Source organism: Staurois parvus, unplaced genomic scaffold (assembly GCF_062004578.1).
Source record: "Staurois parvus isolate SC_StPar_1 unplaced genomic scaffold, SC_StPar_1.0 ptg000012l, whole genome shotgun sequence".
Taxonomy (NCBI): domain Eukaryota; kingdom Metazoa; phylum Chordata; class Amphibia; order Anura; family Ranidae; genus Staurois; species Staurois parvus.
This window is the reverse complement of record NW_028317808.1, coordinates 9,525,816-9,544,472: the sequence shown is the minus strand read 5'-3', so window position 1 is coordinate 9,544,472 and position 18,657 is coordinate 9,525,816. Positions and strand designations below refer to the sequence as shown.

At 42.8% G+C, this 18,657-nt stretch overlaps 1 protein-coding gene across 1 annotated transcript; it reads left to right on the top strand.

The window, feature by feature from the left end:
• The first annotated feature begins 288 nt into the window (after positions 1 to 288).
• LOC149473694 (opsin-3-like) lies at positions 289 to 17,219 on the top strand. Its single transcript, XM_089674799.1, has 3 exons — positions 289 to 607; positions 3,770 to 4,089; positions 16,965 to 17,219. The coding sequence occupies exons 1-3, from the start codon at positions 289 to 291 to the stop codon at positions 17,217 to 17,219; spliced, it is 894 nt and encodes a 297-aa protein (XP_089530925.1).
• The last annotated feature ends 1,438 nt before the right edge of the window (positions 17,220 to 18,657 follow it).

Genomic DNA, 18,657 nt, shown 5'->3' with positions numbered 1-18,657 from the left:
ACACTAATTAATTAGCACGGGAGCGCTGCACTATTGTTTGATCATATATAGCAATGAATTATGCTCCCTATCCCTAAACCCAGTCTTGTTTACAGGGAAGTTTGGTACTGATAATTTTCCCGTATTACAGTATAGTCCAACTGATTTTAATGCATTAATACTATGGACCAATCCTCTTAATTCACGTAAAGCTGGACACATCTTAATATGGATTTACCCTAAAGAAGAATGTATTAACCAAGGGCTGTCACTGTTTTATAATCCATTTGATGTACAGATAACTAAAGAATGATTCAGGTATTCAAGAATGCCAGTAAGGTGTACTCACAAGTTGACAATGAAAAGCTTTTTACTCAAGATACTTATGATCTCCTGGCTCTGATGGTGGCTTCAATCGGAGTTGTAAGGTTGTGTACTAATTCATTAGTGCTGATTCTGTATTGCAGATTCAAAACATTAAGAACTCCAACTAATCTTCTCTTGGTGAATCTCAGTTTCAGTGACTTTGTTTTCTTACTTTTTGGGCTCAGTTCTATTTTTGCATCATGTGTAAGCCGGAAGTGGATCTGGGACAAAATTTTTGTTGGATTGTGTGAAAATCTATTGGGTAAGGTAATTTTGTACTGTAATCTGACAATTATTGCAAGATGTAGTATATTAATTTAGTAGTTGTATGTAACACTTACATAATGTGTGATAACAATTTAGCAAAAGGCCTGTTGGGTCACTAGCCTGTGGGTGGAGGGGTTGGGCAGACGGATATGGCTGACCGAGAGCTTGTTGAATCTGCCAGGGTCCTTTGGGCTACAACAGGCAGTGGGCAGGATATACTCAACCTGCACATAGGGTCCCTTCCATGCACATGCTCATCAATGCTCTGGGACAAGGCGACAGCTGCCTTCAGGTGAAATCAATCTTAAGGCAGACCCTGACTTAGAGATGAGCAGTGCACAGTGTGCAATGAAAATACACTTTATTAGGTACACCTTGCTAGTGCCAAGAAAATATCCCCCACACCATTACACTACCAGTACCAGCCTGAACCGTTGATACAAGGCAGGATGGATCCATACTTTTATGTTGTTTACGCCAAATTCTGACCCCACCATCTGAATGTCGCAGCATCCAGTCTGCCCATTCTCCTCTGACCTCTGACATCAACAAGGCATTTTCATCCACACAACTGCAGCTCACTGGATATTTTCTCTTTTTTGGACCATTCTCTGTAAACCCTAGAGATGGTTGTGTGTGAAAATCCCAGTAGATCAGAAGTTTGTGCAATACTCAGACCAGCCCTTCCGGCACCAACAGCCATGCCATGTTCAACTTAAATCCCCTTTCTTCCCCATTCTGATGCTCAGTTTGAACTTCAGTAACTCGTGTCACCACATCTACATGCCTAAATGCATTGAGTTGCTGCCATTGAACAGGTGTACATAATAAAGTGGCCGGTGAGTATGTATGTATATATATATAGAGAGAGAGAGAGGGAGATACTGAGTCCCAGTGAAACATGTCCTGTGTGACTGCGCACCTTAACTGTGAACTGTTGCATTCAGGAGAGACACTTATGAGCCATGCCCTCTTCACCTGTCCAGCTTACCTTTACCACCTCACTCTCAGTGACAGAATGGAGTCCTGCTGAGTCCTGCTGAGCACAGGGCATGAGCCTTAACTCTTCACATTCTTTTCCGTACCATGAGGCTAGGCTGAGGGTCTCCGTAACACAGGTTTGAAAAGGACCGCTGGGGAAAAAAGTTCAATCATTGACACTCTTGCTAACGGAGGACACCTCACCTTGCCCAGGTACCACACTTCATGACAGGCTGCTATTTGCATGACTCCAGATCTTGGTTAGCCGTGGCAACTACTCTCCTTCGAGTTAACCTCCTGTAGTAGACTTACTTCATACCCCATGTGTGCTTTAACCGACCGAAGTTCATTTAGCTGACATTTGATTCTTCATGCATGCCTTTAACCACAAGCCTACAGGGCACTTATACCCCCTTCCTGCCCAGGCCAATTTTCAGCTTTCAGCGCTGTTACACTTTGAATGACAATTGCGCAGTCGTGCAACACTATACTCATATGACATTTTTATCATTTTTTTGAGACAGATATAGCTTTATTTTGGTGGTATTTAACCACCTCTGCGTTTTTTATTTTTTATTAAACAAACCAAAAACCACTGAAAATTTTGAAAAAAAAAAGTTTTTTGTTAGTTTTTGTTATAAAATTTTGTAAATAAGTGATTTTTCTCCTTCACTGATGTGCGCCAATGAGACTGCAGTGATGGGCACTGATAGGCGGCACTGACTGGCACTGATAGGTGGCAATGATTGGCAGCACTGATAGGTGGCACTGATTGGCATTGATAGGTGGCACTGACTGGCACTGATGGGTGACACTGAAAGGCAGCTCAGATGGGCAGTGATATGTGGCATTGATGTGCACTGGTAGGCACTGATATGTGGCACTGATGGGCACTGGCACGTGGCACTGATGAGCACTGACAGCTGGCACTGATGGACACTGACAGGTGGCACTGCTGGGGCTACACTGATCATCAGTGCTCTGATGATCAGTGCACATGTCCCCTCCGCGGAATGCCGATTACCGGCTCTCCTCTCCTCTCCTCTCGAGCTGTCAGCGTGACAGCTCGTGAGGAGAGAAATGCCGATAACCAGCATTTCCCTGTTTACATGTGATCAGCTGTGATTGGACACGGCTCATCACATGACCGAGCCGACATCTTCGGCCCTTTCCATGGATCGGTGATCTGCTGCGTCATATGACGTCCTCCCAGAACGAGAGAACCACCTTGCACCCGTTATTGGACTATATGGCGGGTGGGAGGTGGTTAAGTAACTTCAGACCAGGTTTGGTGAACGATTTAAAAAATTTTACTGAGCATTAAGTGCAACAATATGACTCTATGTTTGCAGTCTAATGCAAAATGTCCCTAAGTATCTGATCTGGGGCTGCCCAGACATACATTATACTGTACCTGTATAGTTCTTATCTGTTGGAAGTTTAAGATTTTGCACTCTCAAAAAAAGTCAATATCTTTGAGCGGCCTGAAGGTCCCAGCAGTCCCCCTTCGCAGATCAGTATTATAGCATCTCTGAAACAGGCTGACAAACCAAAGGACGGAACATAACCTCGAGATTTAGGTTTGGCACAGAGCTGCAGTACTCGGCTTTCCCCCCTTATATTAGCAGCACAGGACTGGGGCCAAGAAGCCTGGGAAGCAAAATGGGGTGGTTTAAACCCTTCTCCTGCCTGGGACAGCCACCACTAACTGAGCTACTGTAGGCAAAACATAACCCATATAGTATATCTACTGCTAGACAGGACTGCCAGAAACTGCAGGCTTACTAGAGGAAATGGTTTATGTGGACATGCTGCAGGCAAGGTTGAAGACTGCAGATATGCTGCAGAAGGCAATGAGAAATCAGGGACATGTTACATGAAGCTAGAGATCACTCCAATTACCCCTTTACAAACCAATGTTCACACTACAGACTCTTAGAATCCAAAGGCTACACAACAAGAACAAAAGGCCTGCATGTGGCCACCAGGGACCTAGAGCATGCTCATCCAAACATGGGAAAACACACACACTCCATGCAGACCTGGACATGAATACAAACACTCCAATAGCTAAAACACTGATGTTAGAAAATGTACATTGAGTATTTGGGTCAGTTCAGTGTTGCCTTATGTGCATATCTGTCAGAAGCTAACAATTCAACTTTTTGTTTCACAGGCTGTGTGTCAATCTTTACACTTACTGTTGTGGCGTACGAACGATATATCCGAGTGGTATTTGAAAAAGTTGTTGATTTCCCTTGGTCATGGAAAGCTATCACTTCTGTCTGGTTGTGTTCCATGGCCTGGACTTCAGCACCATTAATGGAATGGAACAGATATATTCTAGAACTCCATGGACTAGATTGCTCCTTGGACCGGGTATCAACAGAGACGAGCCAATCCTCTTTCATTCTCCTTTCATTTTTAGCTTGTTTTGTTGCCCCAGTGAGTATTATGATTTACTGCTATGGCTACATCCTATACTCAATCCGAATGGTGAGTAATACCTATAATATTTTTTATACACACAATTGTACCCAAAAATGCACATGTGAAAGCCTGGGGCTGGTTGACTTCTTCCAGAGCTTGTTATATCTCTGCAAGGACAAAATGGGCTACTGGCCAAATTAGTCTAAAGTACCCATACAGGGGTATGGGTTGTCATAGGATCCTAACAAATATGCACAGGGAAATAAAAAGGCACATGGAATATGAAGTCCATATAGTCTTAATTAACTTCAGTGGATGTGGAATCCAATGGTGGAGAAAGGGATAAACAGTCTAAATGTCTGGGCAAGCTGCAGTAGAGTGAAGCAGACTCTAATGTGGAGAAACAAAAGAAGAAACACAACGCCTCTGTAGACTGTATATCAAGTTTAATAGTTAAAAGGTAAGCAGGCAATTCACATATTCATAGCGACAAACAGGCTCATATAGAAAGGAAGTCCAGACCGCCTCATCTCCAGGTGGTTAACAGCAATAAAGCTGTGTACAGGCAGGACAGTGAGGAGCGCTGGAAAGGGAGAAGAGTGCCAGATGTTGCTATCGCAATAGCCCACTGTGAAGTCCAGAGTGTTGGCATTGGCATCTGATGTCGTAGAAGCGCGACGCGTTTCTGAGCATGTGCAAGGTCCAATGTAGACCGATGTAGATCGGCACGCTCCTTTATCAAGCATGTTTTGCAATGCTTAATAAAGGAGCACGCCAGTCTACTTCAGACCTTGCGCATGCTCAGAAACTCACTATACTTCTATGGTGCCAGACTCCAACGCTCCAGACTTCACAGTGGGCTATTGCGGCAGCATCACCTGGCACTCTTCTCCCTCCCCAGCGCTCCCAACTGTCCTGCCTGTACACAAGTGTATTGTGTATGGGTGTGTATGATGGGAGCACACAATGAGTGAACATTTCTCTGCATCATGAAAAGATCAAAGGGCTCACCTGTGGATTACATTGCTACTATACAGTCATTTTTTGCATGTGTTGCAATTGAAAAGGAAGACAATTGTCAAGGTGATGCAATAATAATGCAATAAAGAAATACAGAGTCATTTAAAGGCTTTTAATAAGTAACTATTTAAGATGTAAAAATAGTGATTCCAAAACAATGTGATATTTAATTATGAACTGAAATGTTTAATTTTAAGTAGACCCTTGTTCCAATCTTTACTTTAAATAGACCCATGTGACTTTATCTGCTTAGTTTGCTCACAGCCCACATTCTGCCCCACTTTCATGCATTTTTATGTCTTGTATTGAACTCTATGAGCTTGTAATTTTTTGTAGTATGCTGACGTCTAGTGGTGGTTTTGGACCACTGCACCCGTATCACTAATGTGATTTTGGTATCTTCCTCTGTCCTTCCCTCCATTTTAGGATTAGTTAGTTTAGACTTAGCTAGATCCTCCCTACTTCTTCCATGTTCCTTCAGTCTAAACTTGGGCAAAGGGATTCTTTTTAGTGATTTGAATAATTTGAATCAGCTCATTAAAATTATTTGAATCACTGAATCGCATCACGACTCATTTCCTCCAAGCTAAGCTAGGATCATGAATTCCAGTCCTGTAATGCACTCAGTACTCAATGCATCAACTGAGCGCTTAGCAGTTACCGGTATTTAGATTCAGATTTGTTTTACATGTACAATTGTAACAATTGTCTTGCTGCTTCCTCGTACACATCTCATGATACAAAACAGAATCTTTTGTGCTCTCTGAGACTCTGAGTCATTCACAGGCTCAGAGCCTTGCTGCTGCTTCACAGACAGCTAATGATACAAAACAGAGTTTTGCTGCTGCTTCATAGACCGTTCATGTAATAAAAAAACAGAATCTTGTGTGCTGCTCTGTGATGTATTCAGAGACTTAGAGTTTTGTTGGCTCACACAACTCATAATACAAAACAGAATCTTTTCTGCTCTCTAGAACTCTGAGTCATTCAAAGACTCAGAGTCTTGCTGCTGCTTCACAGTCAGCTGATGATACAAAACAGGATCTTGTGTGCTCTGTGATTGATTCTGACTCCAGAATCCTGCTGGCTCACACAGCTAATCATGTTCTAGTGAAAAATGTGTGAACTGCACTTAGGTAAACAAAAAATGAGAATAAAGGAAAACTTACAAAACTTTAAAAAAAGCTGCAAACACACTATGAGATATTATCAAAGTCACAAAATATGCAGAACACATGTTGCGCTAATTCATAAAGGTACAAATGTGCTAAACATCAAAAATGTGCATCAAATAATAAATGTCCAAATCTGCAAGTGCAATGCAAAATATATAATAAGGTCCCAAAGGCTGGAATAGTGATGGATTGTATGCCAGTCCAAATGACAGCTGTAGGATGGGAGTATTTGCCAGAAAAACAGAAGGATCCACCACCATAAAACACCATGTAAGGCTTGCCAGAAATATATGACCTTCTGCTTAAAGAAAGGTCAATATAAGCATTAGCCACATGTGAAGTTTTTTGTTTTATCTTTGATGTGTCAATACCGGGATGGATATGTAATTGTGGAATCTTTCCCAAGCGTCTTCTGAAATGATAATAATAATGCACATATTGACCTTATATTTAGAGATGATGTCATAAATATCATATAAAGATTTCATTTTAATGGTAGTATACTGTACACCTTTAATGTGATCTGTCTTATTAGACCCAATAGAGTGGAAATGATTTGTGATATTATATGCTTATAAGCATACACAGTAAATGTGCTTGAGGACACAACCGTTTGATTTGATTATTGAGGGACAAAAACTACTTCAAACTAGGAAGTTGCCAATTGCAACATGATGGAATGTTTATGGATATCTGGGCATTATTTATAGAGAGGATTTAGACTATTAATAGAGAGTGTGTGTGTGTGTGTGTTTTTTTCCAGACAGGCTGTATCAGTGACGTATCTATTTTATTGTTGGTATGATTTTATTTTTTTTAAATAATTTTTTGTTAACTAATTTGAAATAACTTATTAAAGTAGCTAATAAAATTAGCTTTAACTAAGTGTTGATGATGTATACAAAATAAATCTCTTGGTTATGGGCTGCCACCTCAGTATGGTGGCAAAATTGTAAATTTTAAAGGTGATTGAAACAACCAGGTGCTTTTTGTAGAACCTTTTGACACACATTGGGCGGGTCAGGCTACTGTGATGTTAGCATGCATGTGAGGGGCAGACACACGTAGTGACAGAGGACATGGGAAGTGTGAATCATGCAAAAACCAATACACTTGTATGCTGTCAGTACCTATGGCTGAATTGAGAACTTTATTTGTGTTTTGATTGTTTTGATCACATTTGGTGATGGTCAAACAATTGTTTTGGTTATGGGCTGGCACCTTAATGTGATGGCAAGATGGTCAATTTTGAAGGTGTGCTGGACTTTCAGGTGCTTTGTATAGAACCCTTTGATGTCCAGAAATGAAACACATTGGAAGGGAAAAATATTGTGATGCCGTTACACATGAGGGGCAGCCATGTGCACTGACAGAGGACAGTGTGAGTGGTGTAGAGCCCAATACACTTGTATGCTGTCAGTATCTAGTGCTGTGTTGAGCATGATATTTATGAGTACATTTGAATTGTTTTAACTTTTCTGGTTTTAATAAAGATCCAATTTTATGAGCATCTCCTCTCTGTGCTTTTTCTCAAGGGGGTCGTGTGGTTACATCTAAGGAGCCAGAACATCTCCGTATACTCTGCATTATATCTCAGTGTTGTTTGACCAGCTTTATATAAGAGATCAAATAACACCAATGAGTGATTTTGAGCCACTGGGATTCATTCTGGAGATTATGAAGCACAAGCTCTTTATGACCTAATGCACACTGCAGCTGTTTTACAGGCAGTTGGCATTTTCTTTCTGCTCCTCTATTTTAGCCTATGGGTCCAAGTATACATAGGCATTTAGAGGAGTTTAGAGGCAGGGGTGTTTAGGGGGAAAGAGATTTGAATGCACCAAAATTGCATTCAGGAGACTAGCTTTTGGGCAGAAAAACCCACTCGATGCATCTATAAACACCTAAACAGGTTTGCAAAATGCAACTTACCTGGTGCCTTTTGAAGCTGCTTTTCTCCTGCTAGAAGAAAAGCGGTTACAAAAGCCCCAGTGTGCAAGAAGCACAAAGAGTGAAAGCCTGCTCACTTATCACATATGTAGAATGTATTAAATAGACAATTTGGTTTAATGGATTGCACTTTATGATTTTGTACTGAATTTGATGATGATATAGCAGATTATTTTTTTATACTAGCGCTGAGCAAATCCTGTATAATAATAATAATAATACTATACATATCTATGAATTTTTTTTTTCACTTACTAATTATTGATCTATTTTACTGAGGGATCTAACTTTTTGGGAAGCATTGCAAATTTGTGTGTTAGAGCATATTAGAGTACTCCAAGTTTTAGGAGATCCTGAGATTCCTGAAGCGATGTATAGGCACAGCTAAGCATCTGCATTCTAATGCGAATCTACATAAAACGTGATTAAAACATTACTTTAATAATAATAATAATAATAATTATTATTATTATTATTATTATTATTAATAGTAATAATAATATTATACAGAAATTATTTAGCACCAATAGTTTGCACAGCGCTTTACAACGTAAGGGCAAACAGTACAGTTACAATACAATTCAATACAGGAGGAGTCAGAGGGCCCTGTTCATTAGAGTTTACAATCTAAAAGGGAAGGGTCAAGTTAAACAAAAGATAATAACTGTGGGGGATGAGCTAAAAGAAAATAAAAGTACAATTGTTAGGTAGGAGGCAGGATAGGTTTCTCTGAAGAGAGACGTTTTCAGGGATCACCTAAAAGTGGACAGAGTATGAGACAGTCAAACAGCTTGGGGTAGGGAGTTCCAGAGGATAGGAGAGGCTGACAAAAAGTCCTGAAGGTGAGCATGGGAGGATGTGACAGGGAAAATAGAGAGCAGGAGGTCTAGGGAGGAACAAAGAGAACAATTTGGTTGGTATTTTGAGACTAGGTTAGTGATGTAGCAGGGAGCAGAGTTGTGACTGGCTTTATAAGTTATTGTTAGTATGTTGAATTTAATTCATTGGGCGAGTGGCAGAGAGGGGTAGCAGACACTGGATGGTTGGTAAGGGGGGTGAGTCCGGCAGCAGCATTCATGACGGACTGAAGGGGGGATAGCCTATGTAAAAGTAATCCAATGAGGAGGGAGTTGCAGACGTTGAGGCGAAAGAGGAACAGGGAGTAGACTAGGAGCTTTGTGGTGCCATTGGTTAGGAAGAGGTGTATTTTGGAGATATTGCAGAGGTTGAGGAGGCAAGTTTTGGAGGGTGATTGGATATGGGGCTGAAAGGAGAGTTCAGAGTCCAGGATTACACCTAGCACTCTGGCATGCGGGGATGGGTTGATAGTTGTACCATTGATCTTAACATAGAAGTCAGGGTAAGGGGCGCATGGGGGAGGAAATATTAAGAGCTGAGGTTTGTATAGATTGAATTTGAGTAAGTGATGTGACATTCAGATTTATACTGTATGTCCATTAGTAAATTAGTGATGTGTGAGGAGAGTGATAGAGTGAGCTGAGGGGTTGAAAGATAGATTTGGGTGTCATCAGCATATAAATCATATTGAAAGCCATGGGAGGCTGTCAGCTGACCCAGGGAGGAGGTGTAGATTGAGACTAGGAAAGGTCCAAGAACAGAACCTTTAGGGACCCTGACAGAGAGAGTAAGAGGAGAGGAGGAAGTAGAATTGTGTGTGACACTCAAGGTGCAGTGGGATAGGTAGGATGAGAACCAACGAAGAGCACAGTCACAGAGACCAAAGGAGTAATGTTTTTTGTGGAGGAGGGGGTGGTCAACCATATCAAAGGCAGCCAAAAGGTCCAGAAGTAGGAGTACAGAATAGTGTCCATTGGTTTTTGCTGTTAGTAAAACCTTTGTGGGTTTTAGAAGAGCAGTTTCTGTGGAGTGTTGAGAGCAAAATCCAGACTGAAAGGGATCAAAAAGGTTATTCTTAATGAGGTGGTAGTACAGTATAAAATCAACGGTGTGAGATAACCCATAGAAATCAGTATTTACCCTTTCAACAGATGGAGGCAGCCAGGAAACTAGCATTTTCATAAAGATTTCAGCAATGGCAGCCTGCACATTTCTCTCAGTTGAGGTGAACTCCAGGAAAACAGTTCAATAAATCAATGGTAACTGTTTACGTGCAAAGGATTTGTATGTCTATTAATTAATTTCTGAGATTTACATAGCAGGCAAAACCTGAGACCGGACTTTACTGCCATCTCTTCCTTGCCCCCAGCTTCTAATTGGACAATGAAGGAGAAACCGCATATTGATGAGCAGCTATCCTCCAGTCAGCATGTCCCTTGCTGGAGGATAAGCACTGCAGCACAACTGATTGGCTGCCCCTCCTTCTCCTAATCTAAGCTTGGTTGTGCAGAGAATTGCAAGAGGCTAATACCGTATCAGACTCATGTACACAAGTTGATAATGGCATACATTTGTGGGTTTTTTTTTTTCATTTGTCTGAAATTCAGCATTAAAGTACAGCTTCGAGAAATCTGAAAACTCCTCTTTGCAGTGGGACTTTGCCCACACTGCAAGGACAGTCGCTCATTTAGGTCTAGGGAACATAACAAAGATGATTTACTTACCTGATCCTCCAGTCCACTGTGCAGCTAGAGCAGTTCCTGCAGTATCATCTCCTCCATGCTCCATTGGTCTAAGGTCCTGATGTCATCAAAAATGATGCAGCATCTGCAGCCTTGCATTGGATGTGTTGATGCAGAGGGACAGTCCACCACCAAAGCATGGGGGAGCACCTTCTACTGGGGGAGCAGGGATCAGGTAAGTAAAGTGCTTTTACTCTCCCCTAGAATGAACAAGCAGTCAGCTTTTGCAGTGCAGATGCAGCCCCACTGCAAGAGAGGATTTTCAAATTTCCTGGAGTTGGGCTTTATCAAAATAAGGGTTACAGTGTTAGCTTACTGTTACCATTGAAAGAATGTCTTGTAATAGTTGTAGTAAACTGATTGAAATACAATGCCAATCAAATGTATGTAAATAAACAATGTAGCGCTACTCACACATAAGTATATACAGTACATCCACAAATAATAAAGTATTAAAAATACCACACTATATAAATAAATCAGTGTAAACATCTACAAATAATACAGTGACACCGTGTACAAATCAGTGAAGTAAATATTACTCACTCAGTGCATATGAAAAACCCAAATCAGTGACACATACAAATGTGCATACAAGTGTACAAAACATAGTGCAACCACACTAAAATAAAGGATCAGACTCCCCCGCCTGATCAGTGCTTATAAAGTCCAGTAAAACGTGGATGAAAAACACTTTGATGTATGAAACGATGACACTCGTGCTAATATTGTGTGACAGTGGAATTAGCTGCTGACAGGAGATAATCCGACCACCGGCTAGATAAGCCTCTCACCTTAATACTTCGACCCTTGCGGGTCAAAGTGCATAATGGGATCCCTCTTTTTAGATCCTTCAGGTCTGTAGTCACACCACTGATCTGCTCCCACCGCACACAAATCTCCCTCAACCAGGTCAGCACTCAAATAATGGCTCCTCCCCAGACAGGGTCAGATACAGCGCCACCATCCCTCTTACGTAAAAAGATTTCCTCCCGGCCAAGGTCTAGTCACAACGATCCACCTCCGTATGGGGAAGCCTCCCGGCTCGCAAACCGGGCGTCACTTCCGGCGCGCCGCACACGATGCTCGGACAGTGTTAAGGTGTTTGTAAAAGTGACATGCGCATGTACGGAGGTGGATCGTATATTATCTGGAGATCGTAGTCACTATAAAAGAAGAAACAAAATATGTTTCAATATTTTTCTTTGTTAATCCCCCATAACCTCTAAGGCTAGCCTTGACTTTTTGAATTCCTCCCATTTGTTCCATCTTGTATGGTGACTCTCCATCCTATCTTCATTCAAATGATAAAGTTCTTCCAATTTACATATTTGATCCACCCTAGCCACCCAGTCCTTTATTTTTGGCACCTCCTGTCTCCTCCAATACTTGGGTATCAGTCCCTTTGCTGCATTCAAATAGTACAATAAACCATATTCTTTGTATTTTTTAACTGAAAGCTTAGTACTATGAAAAAGGCAAATCTCTGGGTCTACTAGAATATCAACCTCTGTAATTTTCTGAATCAAGCTTACTATTTTCCCCCAATACTCTTGTATATCTAAAGTACTATTAAGCCCTCTAAGTTTTAAAACTTAACACACATGGCGCAAAAAACTATTTAGTAAAATTCTTACCCCAGCACTTGCAGTTTACAACTTTCAAAGCTGCTGGCTTCTGCTCTCTGTGCTGCATCCCTGAAACTGCAATCTTCACAGGAAAGAGTTAAAAGTGGACAGTGCAGTCTTGAATCAATCTGTTAGTTTGGAGATGAGAGGGTGAAGGAGGAGGGAGGGAGTAGCAGGGGAGTGTCTTGCTGTCCTGGACTACGGGGCTGTGTGTTTCTATTGATGCACACAGTGTAGGGAGACACAGCTCTAGTCCTTGCATGTAAGTGTGGCTTCATAGGATGCTGCAAGAGAAAAGTGACATCCTGAAATAGGAAATGTGGGGCACAGCAGTTATGGCACAAACGTAAAGGATAAGTTCACCTTTTAGACAAAAATAATAAATGCACATTTTTTTGCAAAACGTGCATTTATTATTTTTGTCTATAGGAGCCTGGAAAGCATTGCACCAGCAATCAGTAGATCGCTGATGCCATGCAGGTCTCCTGCAGACCTGTCAGAATAGCTGCTTGCCATATGCGATGTACAAGCAAGCAGATATTATGACAGGAATCTTCAATGTACTACCACAGCGCCGTGGTAGTTCATTGAAAACTACAAGCTGACAATCACTAAGGCTGCAGAGACTTGCAGTTCATTCATTCACATGAATGAATGATGCTGCTGTATGGGCGGAGCCCCGCATGGCCACGCTGTTTTCAAATTTGACAGATAGTACGGGGAGACTTCTCTCAGTACTATGTTATATGTCAGAGGGAGGGGAGGCAGCTATGGGAACATGTTACATGTTCCACCCTAAAAATGGGTGGAACATGTTACATGTTCCCAAAGGTGAACCTATCTTTTAAACAGGAGCATAGGCAAGGAATAAAAGAAAAGAAAGATGCCCAGTAACTAATTAAATCATCTGCTGAAAGTGATAAAAATGAGGGTTTAGCATCACTATAAGAATACAGAGAAAAGAGAGAGAGAGAGGCACCTTTTAAGTGCAGTATACCAATTAGAATTTATTTTGCCAAAGTTAGAAGCACTCGCAGAATATAAAACATTTGAACACCTATCTGATGTGTGGTTAAGAACAGCTAAGGTTGGCTGTCACCACCCGCAACCTACAGGGATCCGCCTAACCATGGGTGAAACTGCTGTAGATGGAGTCCCAGAACACTTCAGCCTTTGGAAGGAGCAGTAAGCTATGAGCGCATAGCCTTGTCTTCTCTTTGGCACACTGCCTCTTCCCCTCCATGATGTCACATCCGCCCGGCTTCTGCAGTCCACGCTGGTCACAGTTACTTCCATTTTCAGCTGCAGCATTCTGGGACTCCCCCACCATCTATGGTGGTTTCACCCACGGTCAGGTGGACCTCTGCACGTGATGGTGGCTGTTCTTCACAACACATCAGACGGGCGTTCAAAAGTTTTATATTCCATGAATGTTTTTAACTGTGGCAAAGTAAATTCTAATTGGTATACTGCACTTGCAAGGTGTCACGACCCGCGGCCGCCGCCACCAACAGGCGACAATCGCACAGCCGCGACTAACAGTAATACGTCACGCCCACGGCGTCAGACCCCAGACCTTCTCACCAAACTCGTGACCGAAGGGCCGGCCGATCCAAAACCGCGGTGTGACGCGCATAACAAGGCCCCACCCAGCTGCACCCTACACAGCGATTGCCCAGCTAATGGACTACAATCGGTGCCTGCAGCCTGAATGCGCTTGTTACTGGGTCAGGTTAGTTACGCAACTAACCCTCTACTGCCACCACCACTTTTGTCGGAGACTGGGAAACTCCCGTTACCAAATATACACTATAATGATTGAAATATTGATCTATATAGCACGGCCCGCGGACCTGTTATACAGAGATATAATCCAACAGTAGCGTCTCTTCAAAGGCAGGGATTCGTGAATTGCAAGTAAGCGCTTAGAAACAGTTTAACACTTTCAGAAAGAAAGATTTATTTCTAACGGTCAAACAAATGCAAAATAAATAGTTACAAAGATGTCACAAAAATATATATATATGTATATAAAGACATAGCAAACATAGAATAGCAAGGGAATTACAGGGTAAGTTACTTGCCTTGCCTGGTTTTAGCAAATTCAAGATGCAGAGCAGAAAGGTTCTTTGATCTCCTCTGTTACGATGTTACCTCAGAGATCTGTGTGTGTGTGTGTCTCAAGCTCTAACTCTCTTAACTCTCTTAAAGGTCCCTCTCAAAGGGGAGGGGGGGGCTGTGACTTGGGAGTGGTCATTGGGAAACTCTACACTAAATTACCAGCTCCATATCCCGTGATATGAACCATACAGTTGACCTGAGGAATGTTCAGTTCTCGGGTCCCTTTGATAAGGTGTGGGGCTTACATAGCTTTGGGTGACCAAAGTGACACGTTCGTAGACAGCGTGTCTCCACTTCTAATGTCTTAGGTCAGTGGTTCTCAACCTTTCTAATGCCGCGACCCCTTAATACAGTTCCTCATGTTGTGGTGACCCCCAACCATAAAATTATTTTCGTTGCTACTTCATAACTGTAATTTTGCAGTGGGAGGACTAGTGCCACATCATTGGTGTCAGTGGAAGGAGTAGTGCCCCATCACTGATGTCAGTGGGAGGAATAGTGCCCCATCGTTGGTGTCAGTGGGAGGAATAGTGCCCCATCGTTGGTGTCAGTGGGAGGAATAGTGCCCCATCGTTGGTGTCAGTGGGAGGAATAGTGCCCCATCGTTGGTGTCAGTGGGGGGAATAGTGCCCCATCATTGGTGTCAGTGGGGGGAATAGTGCCCCATCGTTGGTGTCAGTGGGGGGAATAGTGCCCCATCGTTGGTGTCAGTGGGGGGAATAGTGCCCCATCGTTGGTGTCAGTGGGGGGAATAGTGCCCCATCGTTGGTGTCAGTGGGGGGAATAGTGCCCCATCGTTGGTGTCAGTGGGGGGAATAGTGCCCCATCGTTGGTGTCAGTGGGGGGAATAGTGCCCCATCGTTGGTGTCAGTGGGGGGAATAGTGCCCCATCGTTGGTGTCAGTGGGGGGAATAGTGCCCCATCGTTGGTGTCAGTGGGGGGAATAGTGCCCCATCGTTGGTGTCAGTGGGGGGAATAGTGCCCCATCATTGGTTTCAGTGGGGGGAATAGAGCCCCATCATTGGTTTCAGTGGGGGGAATAGAGCCCCATCACTGGTGTCAGTGGGGGGAATAGTGCCCCATCGTTGGTGTCAGTGGGGGGAATAGTGCCCCATCGTTGGTGTCTGTGGGGGGGAGGAATAGTGCCCCATCGTTGGTGTCAGTGGGGGGGAGGAATAGTGCCCCATCATTGGTGTCAGTGCGGGGGGGGGAAATAGTGTCCCATCATTGGTGTCAGTGGGAGAAATAGTGCCCCATTGTTGGTATTAGTCACACAAATGATGGGGCACTATTCCTCCCACTGACACCAATGATACTTACCTTGCTGACCCCTGCTCCAGCCTGGGCTCGCTCTCTCACTTACCTGTCAGCTGTCTTCCTTCTCTGGCCGCTCTCCTCTTCACTTACTCCGGCAGTTCCCTCGATCTTCTTAGATCTACGCGCGCTGCCGCTCGGCTCCTCCTCTCCAAGCTCCACCTCCTCGCCGGTGATTGGCCGCCTGTGTGCCTCTCCTGAGCTACAGTTCCGGTGGCCAATCAGCGGCGAGGAGGCAGAGTTGTTGAGGGATCCCGGAGGTGTGGCCAGGTGACAGGGCAGCGTGTCATCCCGCCCACACATCGCCGGAGACAGGAGCGGTGTCTCGGTTCCTAAGACCATCGGAAATATGTGTTTTCCGATGGTCTTAGGCGACCCCTGGGAAATGGTCGTTCGACCCCCAAAGGGGTCGCGACCCCCAGGTTGAGAACCGCTGTCTTAGGTTGTTCCACATCATCTGCCAGGAGATAAAGTCTGCCTCACAGGCATGCAGGGGGGATGTGAGGAATGATTTGAGGAATTCCACAGATAAACAGACAGAACACGAAAAAGAGAGTGTAAAGGGGGACTCCGCTCCAACAAGGATGAGCAAGTTTGCCACACAAGGCACTTCTCTTCTTGTTTCTCCCTTTACTTCCATATATTGAACCTATACTCGGTACAATTTTACTTGACATTGTACCAGCTCAGATCTTGACCAGTACTTGCTGAATTTGTGGGAAATTTCTATGTTTATTTTTCTCTAAATAAAAAAACTATATTGAAAAAAAAAATAGAAATGTACTTACACTGGGCAAATAGCTATGTACTGAAGCTTTGAAACTTTTTTACAAATCGACCCCTACATAAACCCTAAATTAAACTGAACAGTTAAAGTGTTATTAAACCCAGGACCCTGCATTCACTATATCTGGTCTCCCACAGAACACAGAACATAGAAATGCAGTTATTTTAGTAAATATACACTTCTACATACCTTTTCTTATCAGCAGTTAGAGCAGTCTTGTGACTTCTATCAATGTCCAGCAGAGCACTGGTTAAAGCTTGTAGGAGGAGTTTTCGTTCTCCCATGATTGTCCTATGAGACTGCAGGACCCCTGACCCTCTGATGAGGATATGTTTTTATTTTGCAGTTCAGACAAGGCCTCATGGAACTCCTGTCGATGAAATGTTTGAAAAACCATGTAATATTTGCCAGGAAAAAGAAGTCAGTCAGAGTAGATGTCAGATTTTACAAAGATGGAAAGAAACTAAAGAAAAGAGTACGCTACACATCTTCTTTTAGCTTTGCTATAACAACTGGCCAAACTGATACGCATCAGTCTGCAGAAGAAACACAATATAATCATGCACCAAATGTTAAAATTATCCACGTCCAGCCATTATAACCTTATTTATATGTCAGTTACATCACCTGCAACATGAGGTGTTTAAAAAAAATGCCTTCCTTCTGGATCCATTCACATACTGATACAATGATTTTGTTCAATGGTGCCATTCATACTGAACCTACATTTAGATATGAGAAGTTTTACTGCATTTTGAGTATATAGAATACTGTGCTTTCAGGATCCAATTAGGAACTCTAAATGCAGCTTAACACATGTAAATATGTAAAAATTGCTTATAATTCCAGATGACTTCTCTTGCATTTAGAAAAGCTAAACAGAGGAGTGCCAGTGTGAGTGAGGCTTCAAAGCCTAAGTTTAGATATCAGAACAAGGGGCAGTACTTGCCTTCAGTTTGGTGTGCCCCTTGTGCTTCAGGTTGTGGGAATAGTAGAAACTTTACTCCTCTGGTTCCTCCCCATCCTCTTTCTGCCTACACCTGCCCTTTCCACGCAGCTTCTCCAATCATAGAAGCCCTACTACCAATATGAAACATAGCGGATGATTTAAAGGTCTGCCTTCTCCATTCATAGATAATGTTTCAGTCTTAGAAGCTGTAATATAATTTCTATGTATGGATAAGTTTGGTGGAAAGAGCAGGGTTTTTTTTTTTAAGAGAAATTTTTATTGGGTTTTTACAGGGTATACATAACAGTGACGAAGCAAATATGACACCAATGTAACATCGAAGTATCATCAAAATTGGTCAGTAGAGTAATGGGAGAAGTTCGTAAAGAAAATTATGAGAAAATAGCATGTTTGTAGGGAGAAGAGCTAATAAGCAAGAGAGTAGAATTAGATGATTGGGATGTACACAGGTGTCATTCATCGTTAACAAACCAAAAGGGGGGGGGGGTGACGAGAGAAGAGACAATCATAGTTATAGAAACTGGGGCTAGATAAGGGGGTGGGGGGGTGGAGCAGAAAAATTAGGAGTGTGAGGGGAGAGGATGAGAAGTAGGTGTAATGGTTGAAGTGGTTCAGTGATGAAAGGTAGTGATAAGAGATGGTTGAAGGGCTGTGTGCGCTGGAGTAGAGTGAAAAACTAGGAGATGGAGATGTTGTCCAGGGACCAATTGAAGCCATAGAGAGATGGTAGAAAGAGATAACAGAGAGGAGAGAGGAAGAGAGGGAAGTCACTGATCTTGGGTTCCGCCAAAGGTAAAGTAGAATGGAGGATATGCCACACTCCAGTTGCTTGATGTAGACTTCTGTAATCTTGTGAGAGCCTAGTGTATATACGAACCTAAAGTAAGAGGTTAATCATAGGGTCAAGATATAGATGAGGAAAAAGGTAGAGGAAAAGCGTAAAGAAGCGGAGAGGGAGCAAGTATGGTAGAAACAGTTCCATATAACAGCATAGCTATCAACCCCACAAATAAACAATCATGTATACCATGGCCCTGATGACTCGGGACTCGTGGGAGATTACAATGAA

What these genes read in the sequence shown, in the direction of transcription:
- LOC149473694 (XM_089674799.1), top strand. Translation starts at nt 289, where the DNA reads ATGATTCAGGTATTCAAGAATGCCAGTAAGGTGTACTCACAAGTTGAC. An exon ending in ATTGTGTGAAAATCTATTGG is followed by an intron (nt 608 to 3,769) that starts GTAAGGTAATTT and finishes TTTGTTTCACAG; the next exon opens with GCTGTGTGTCAATCTTTACA. An exon ending in TCCTATACTCAATCCGAATG is followed by an intron (nt 4,090 to 16,964) that starts GTGAGTAATACC and finishes TTTATTTTGCAG; the next exon opens with TTCAGACAAGGCCTCATGGA.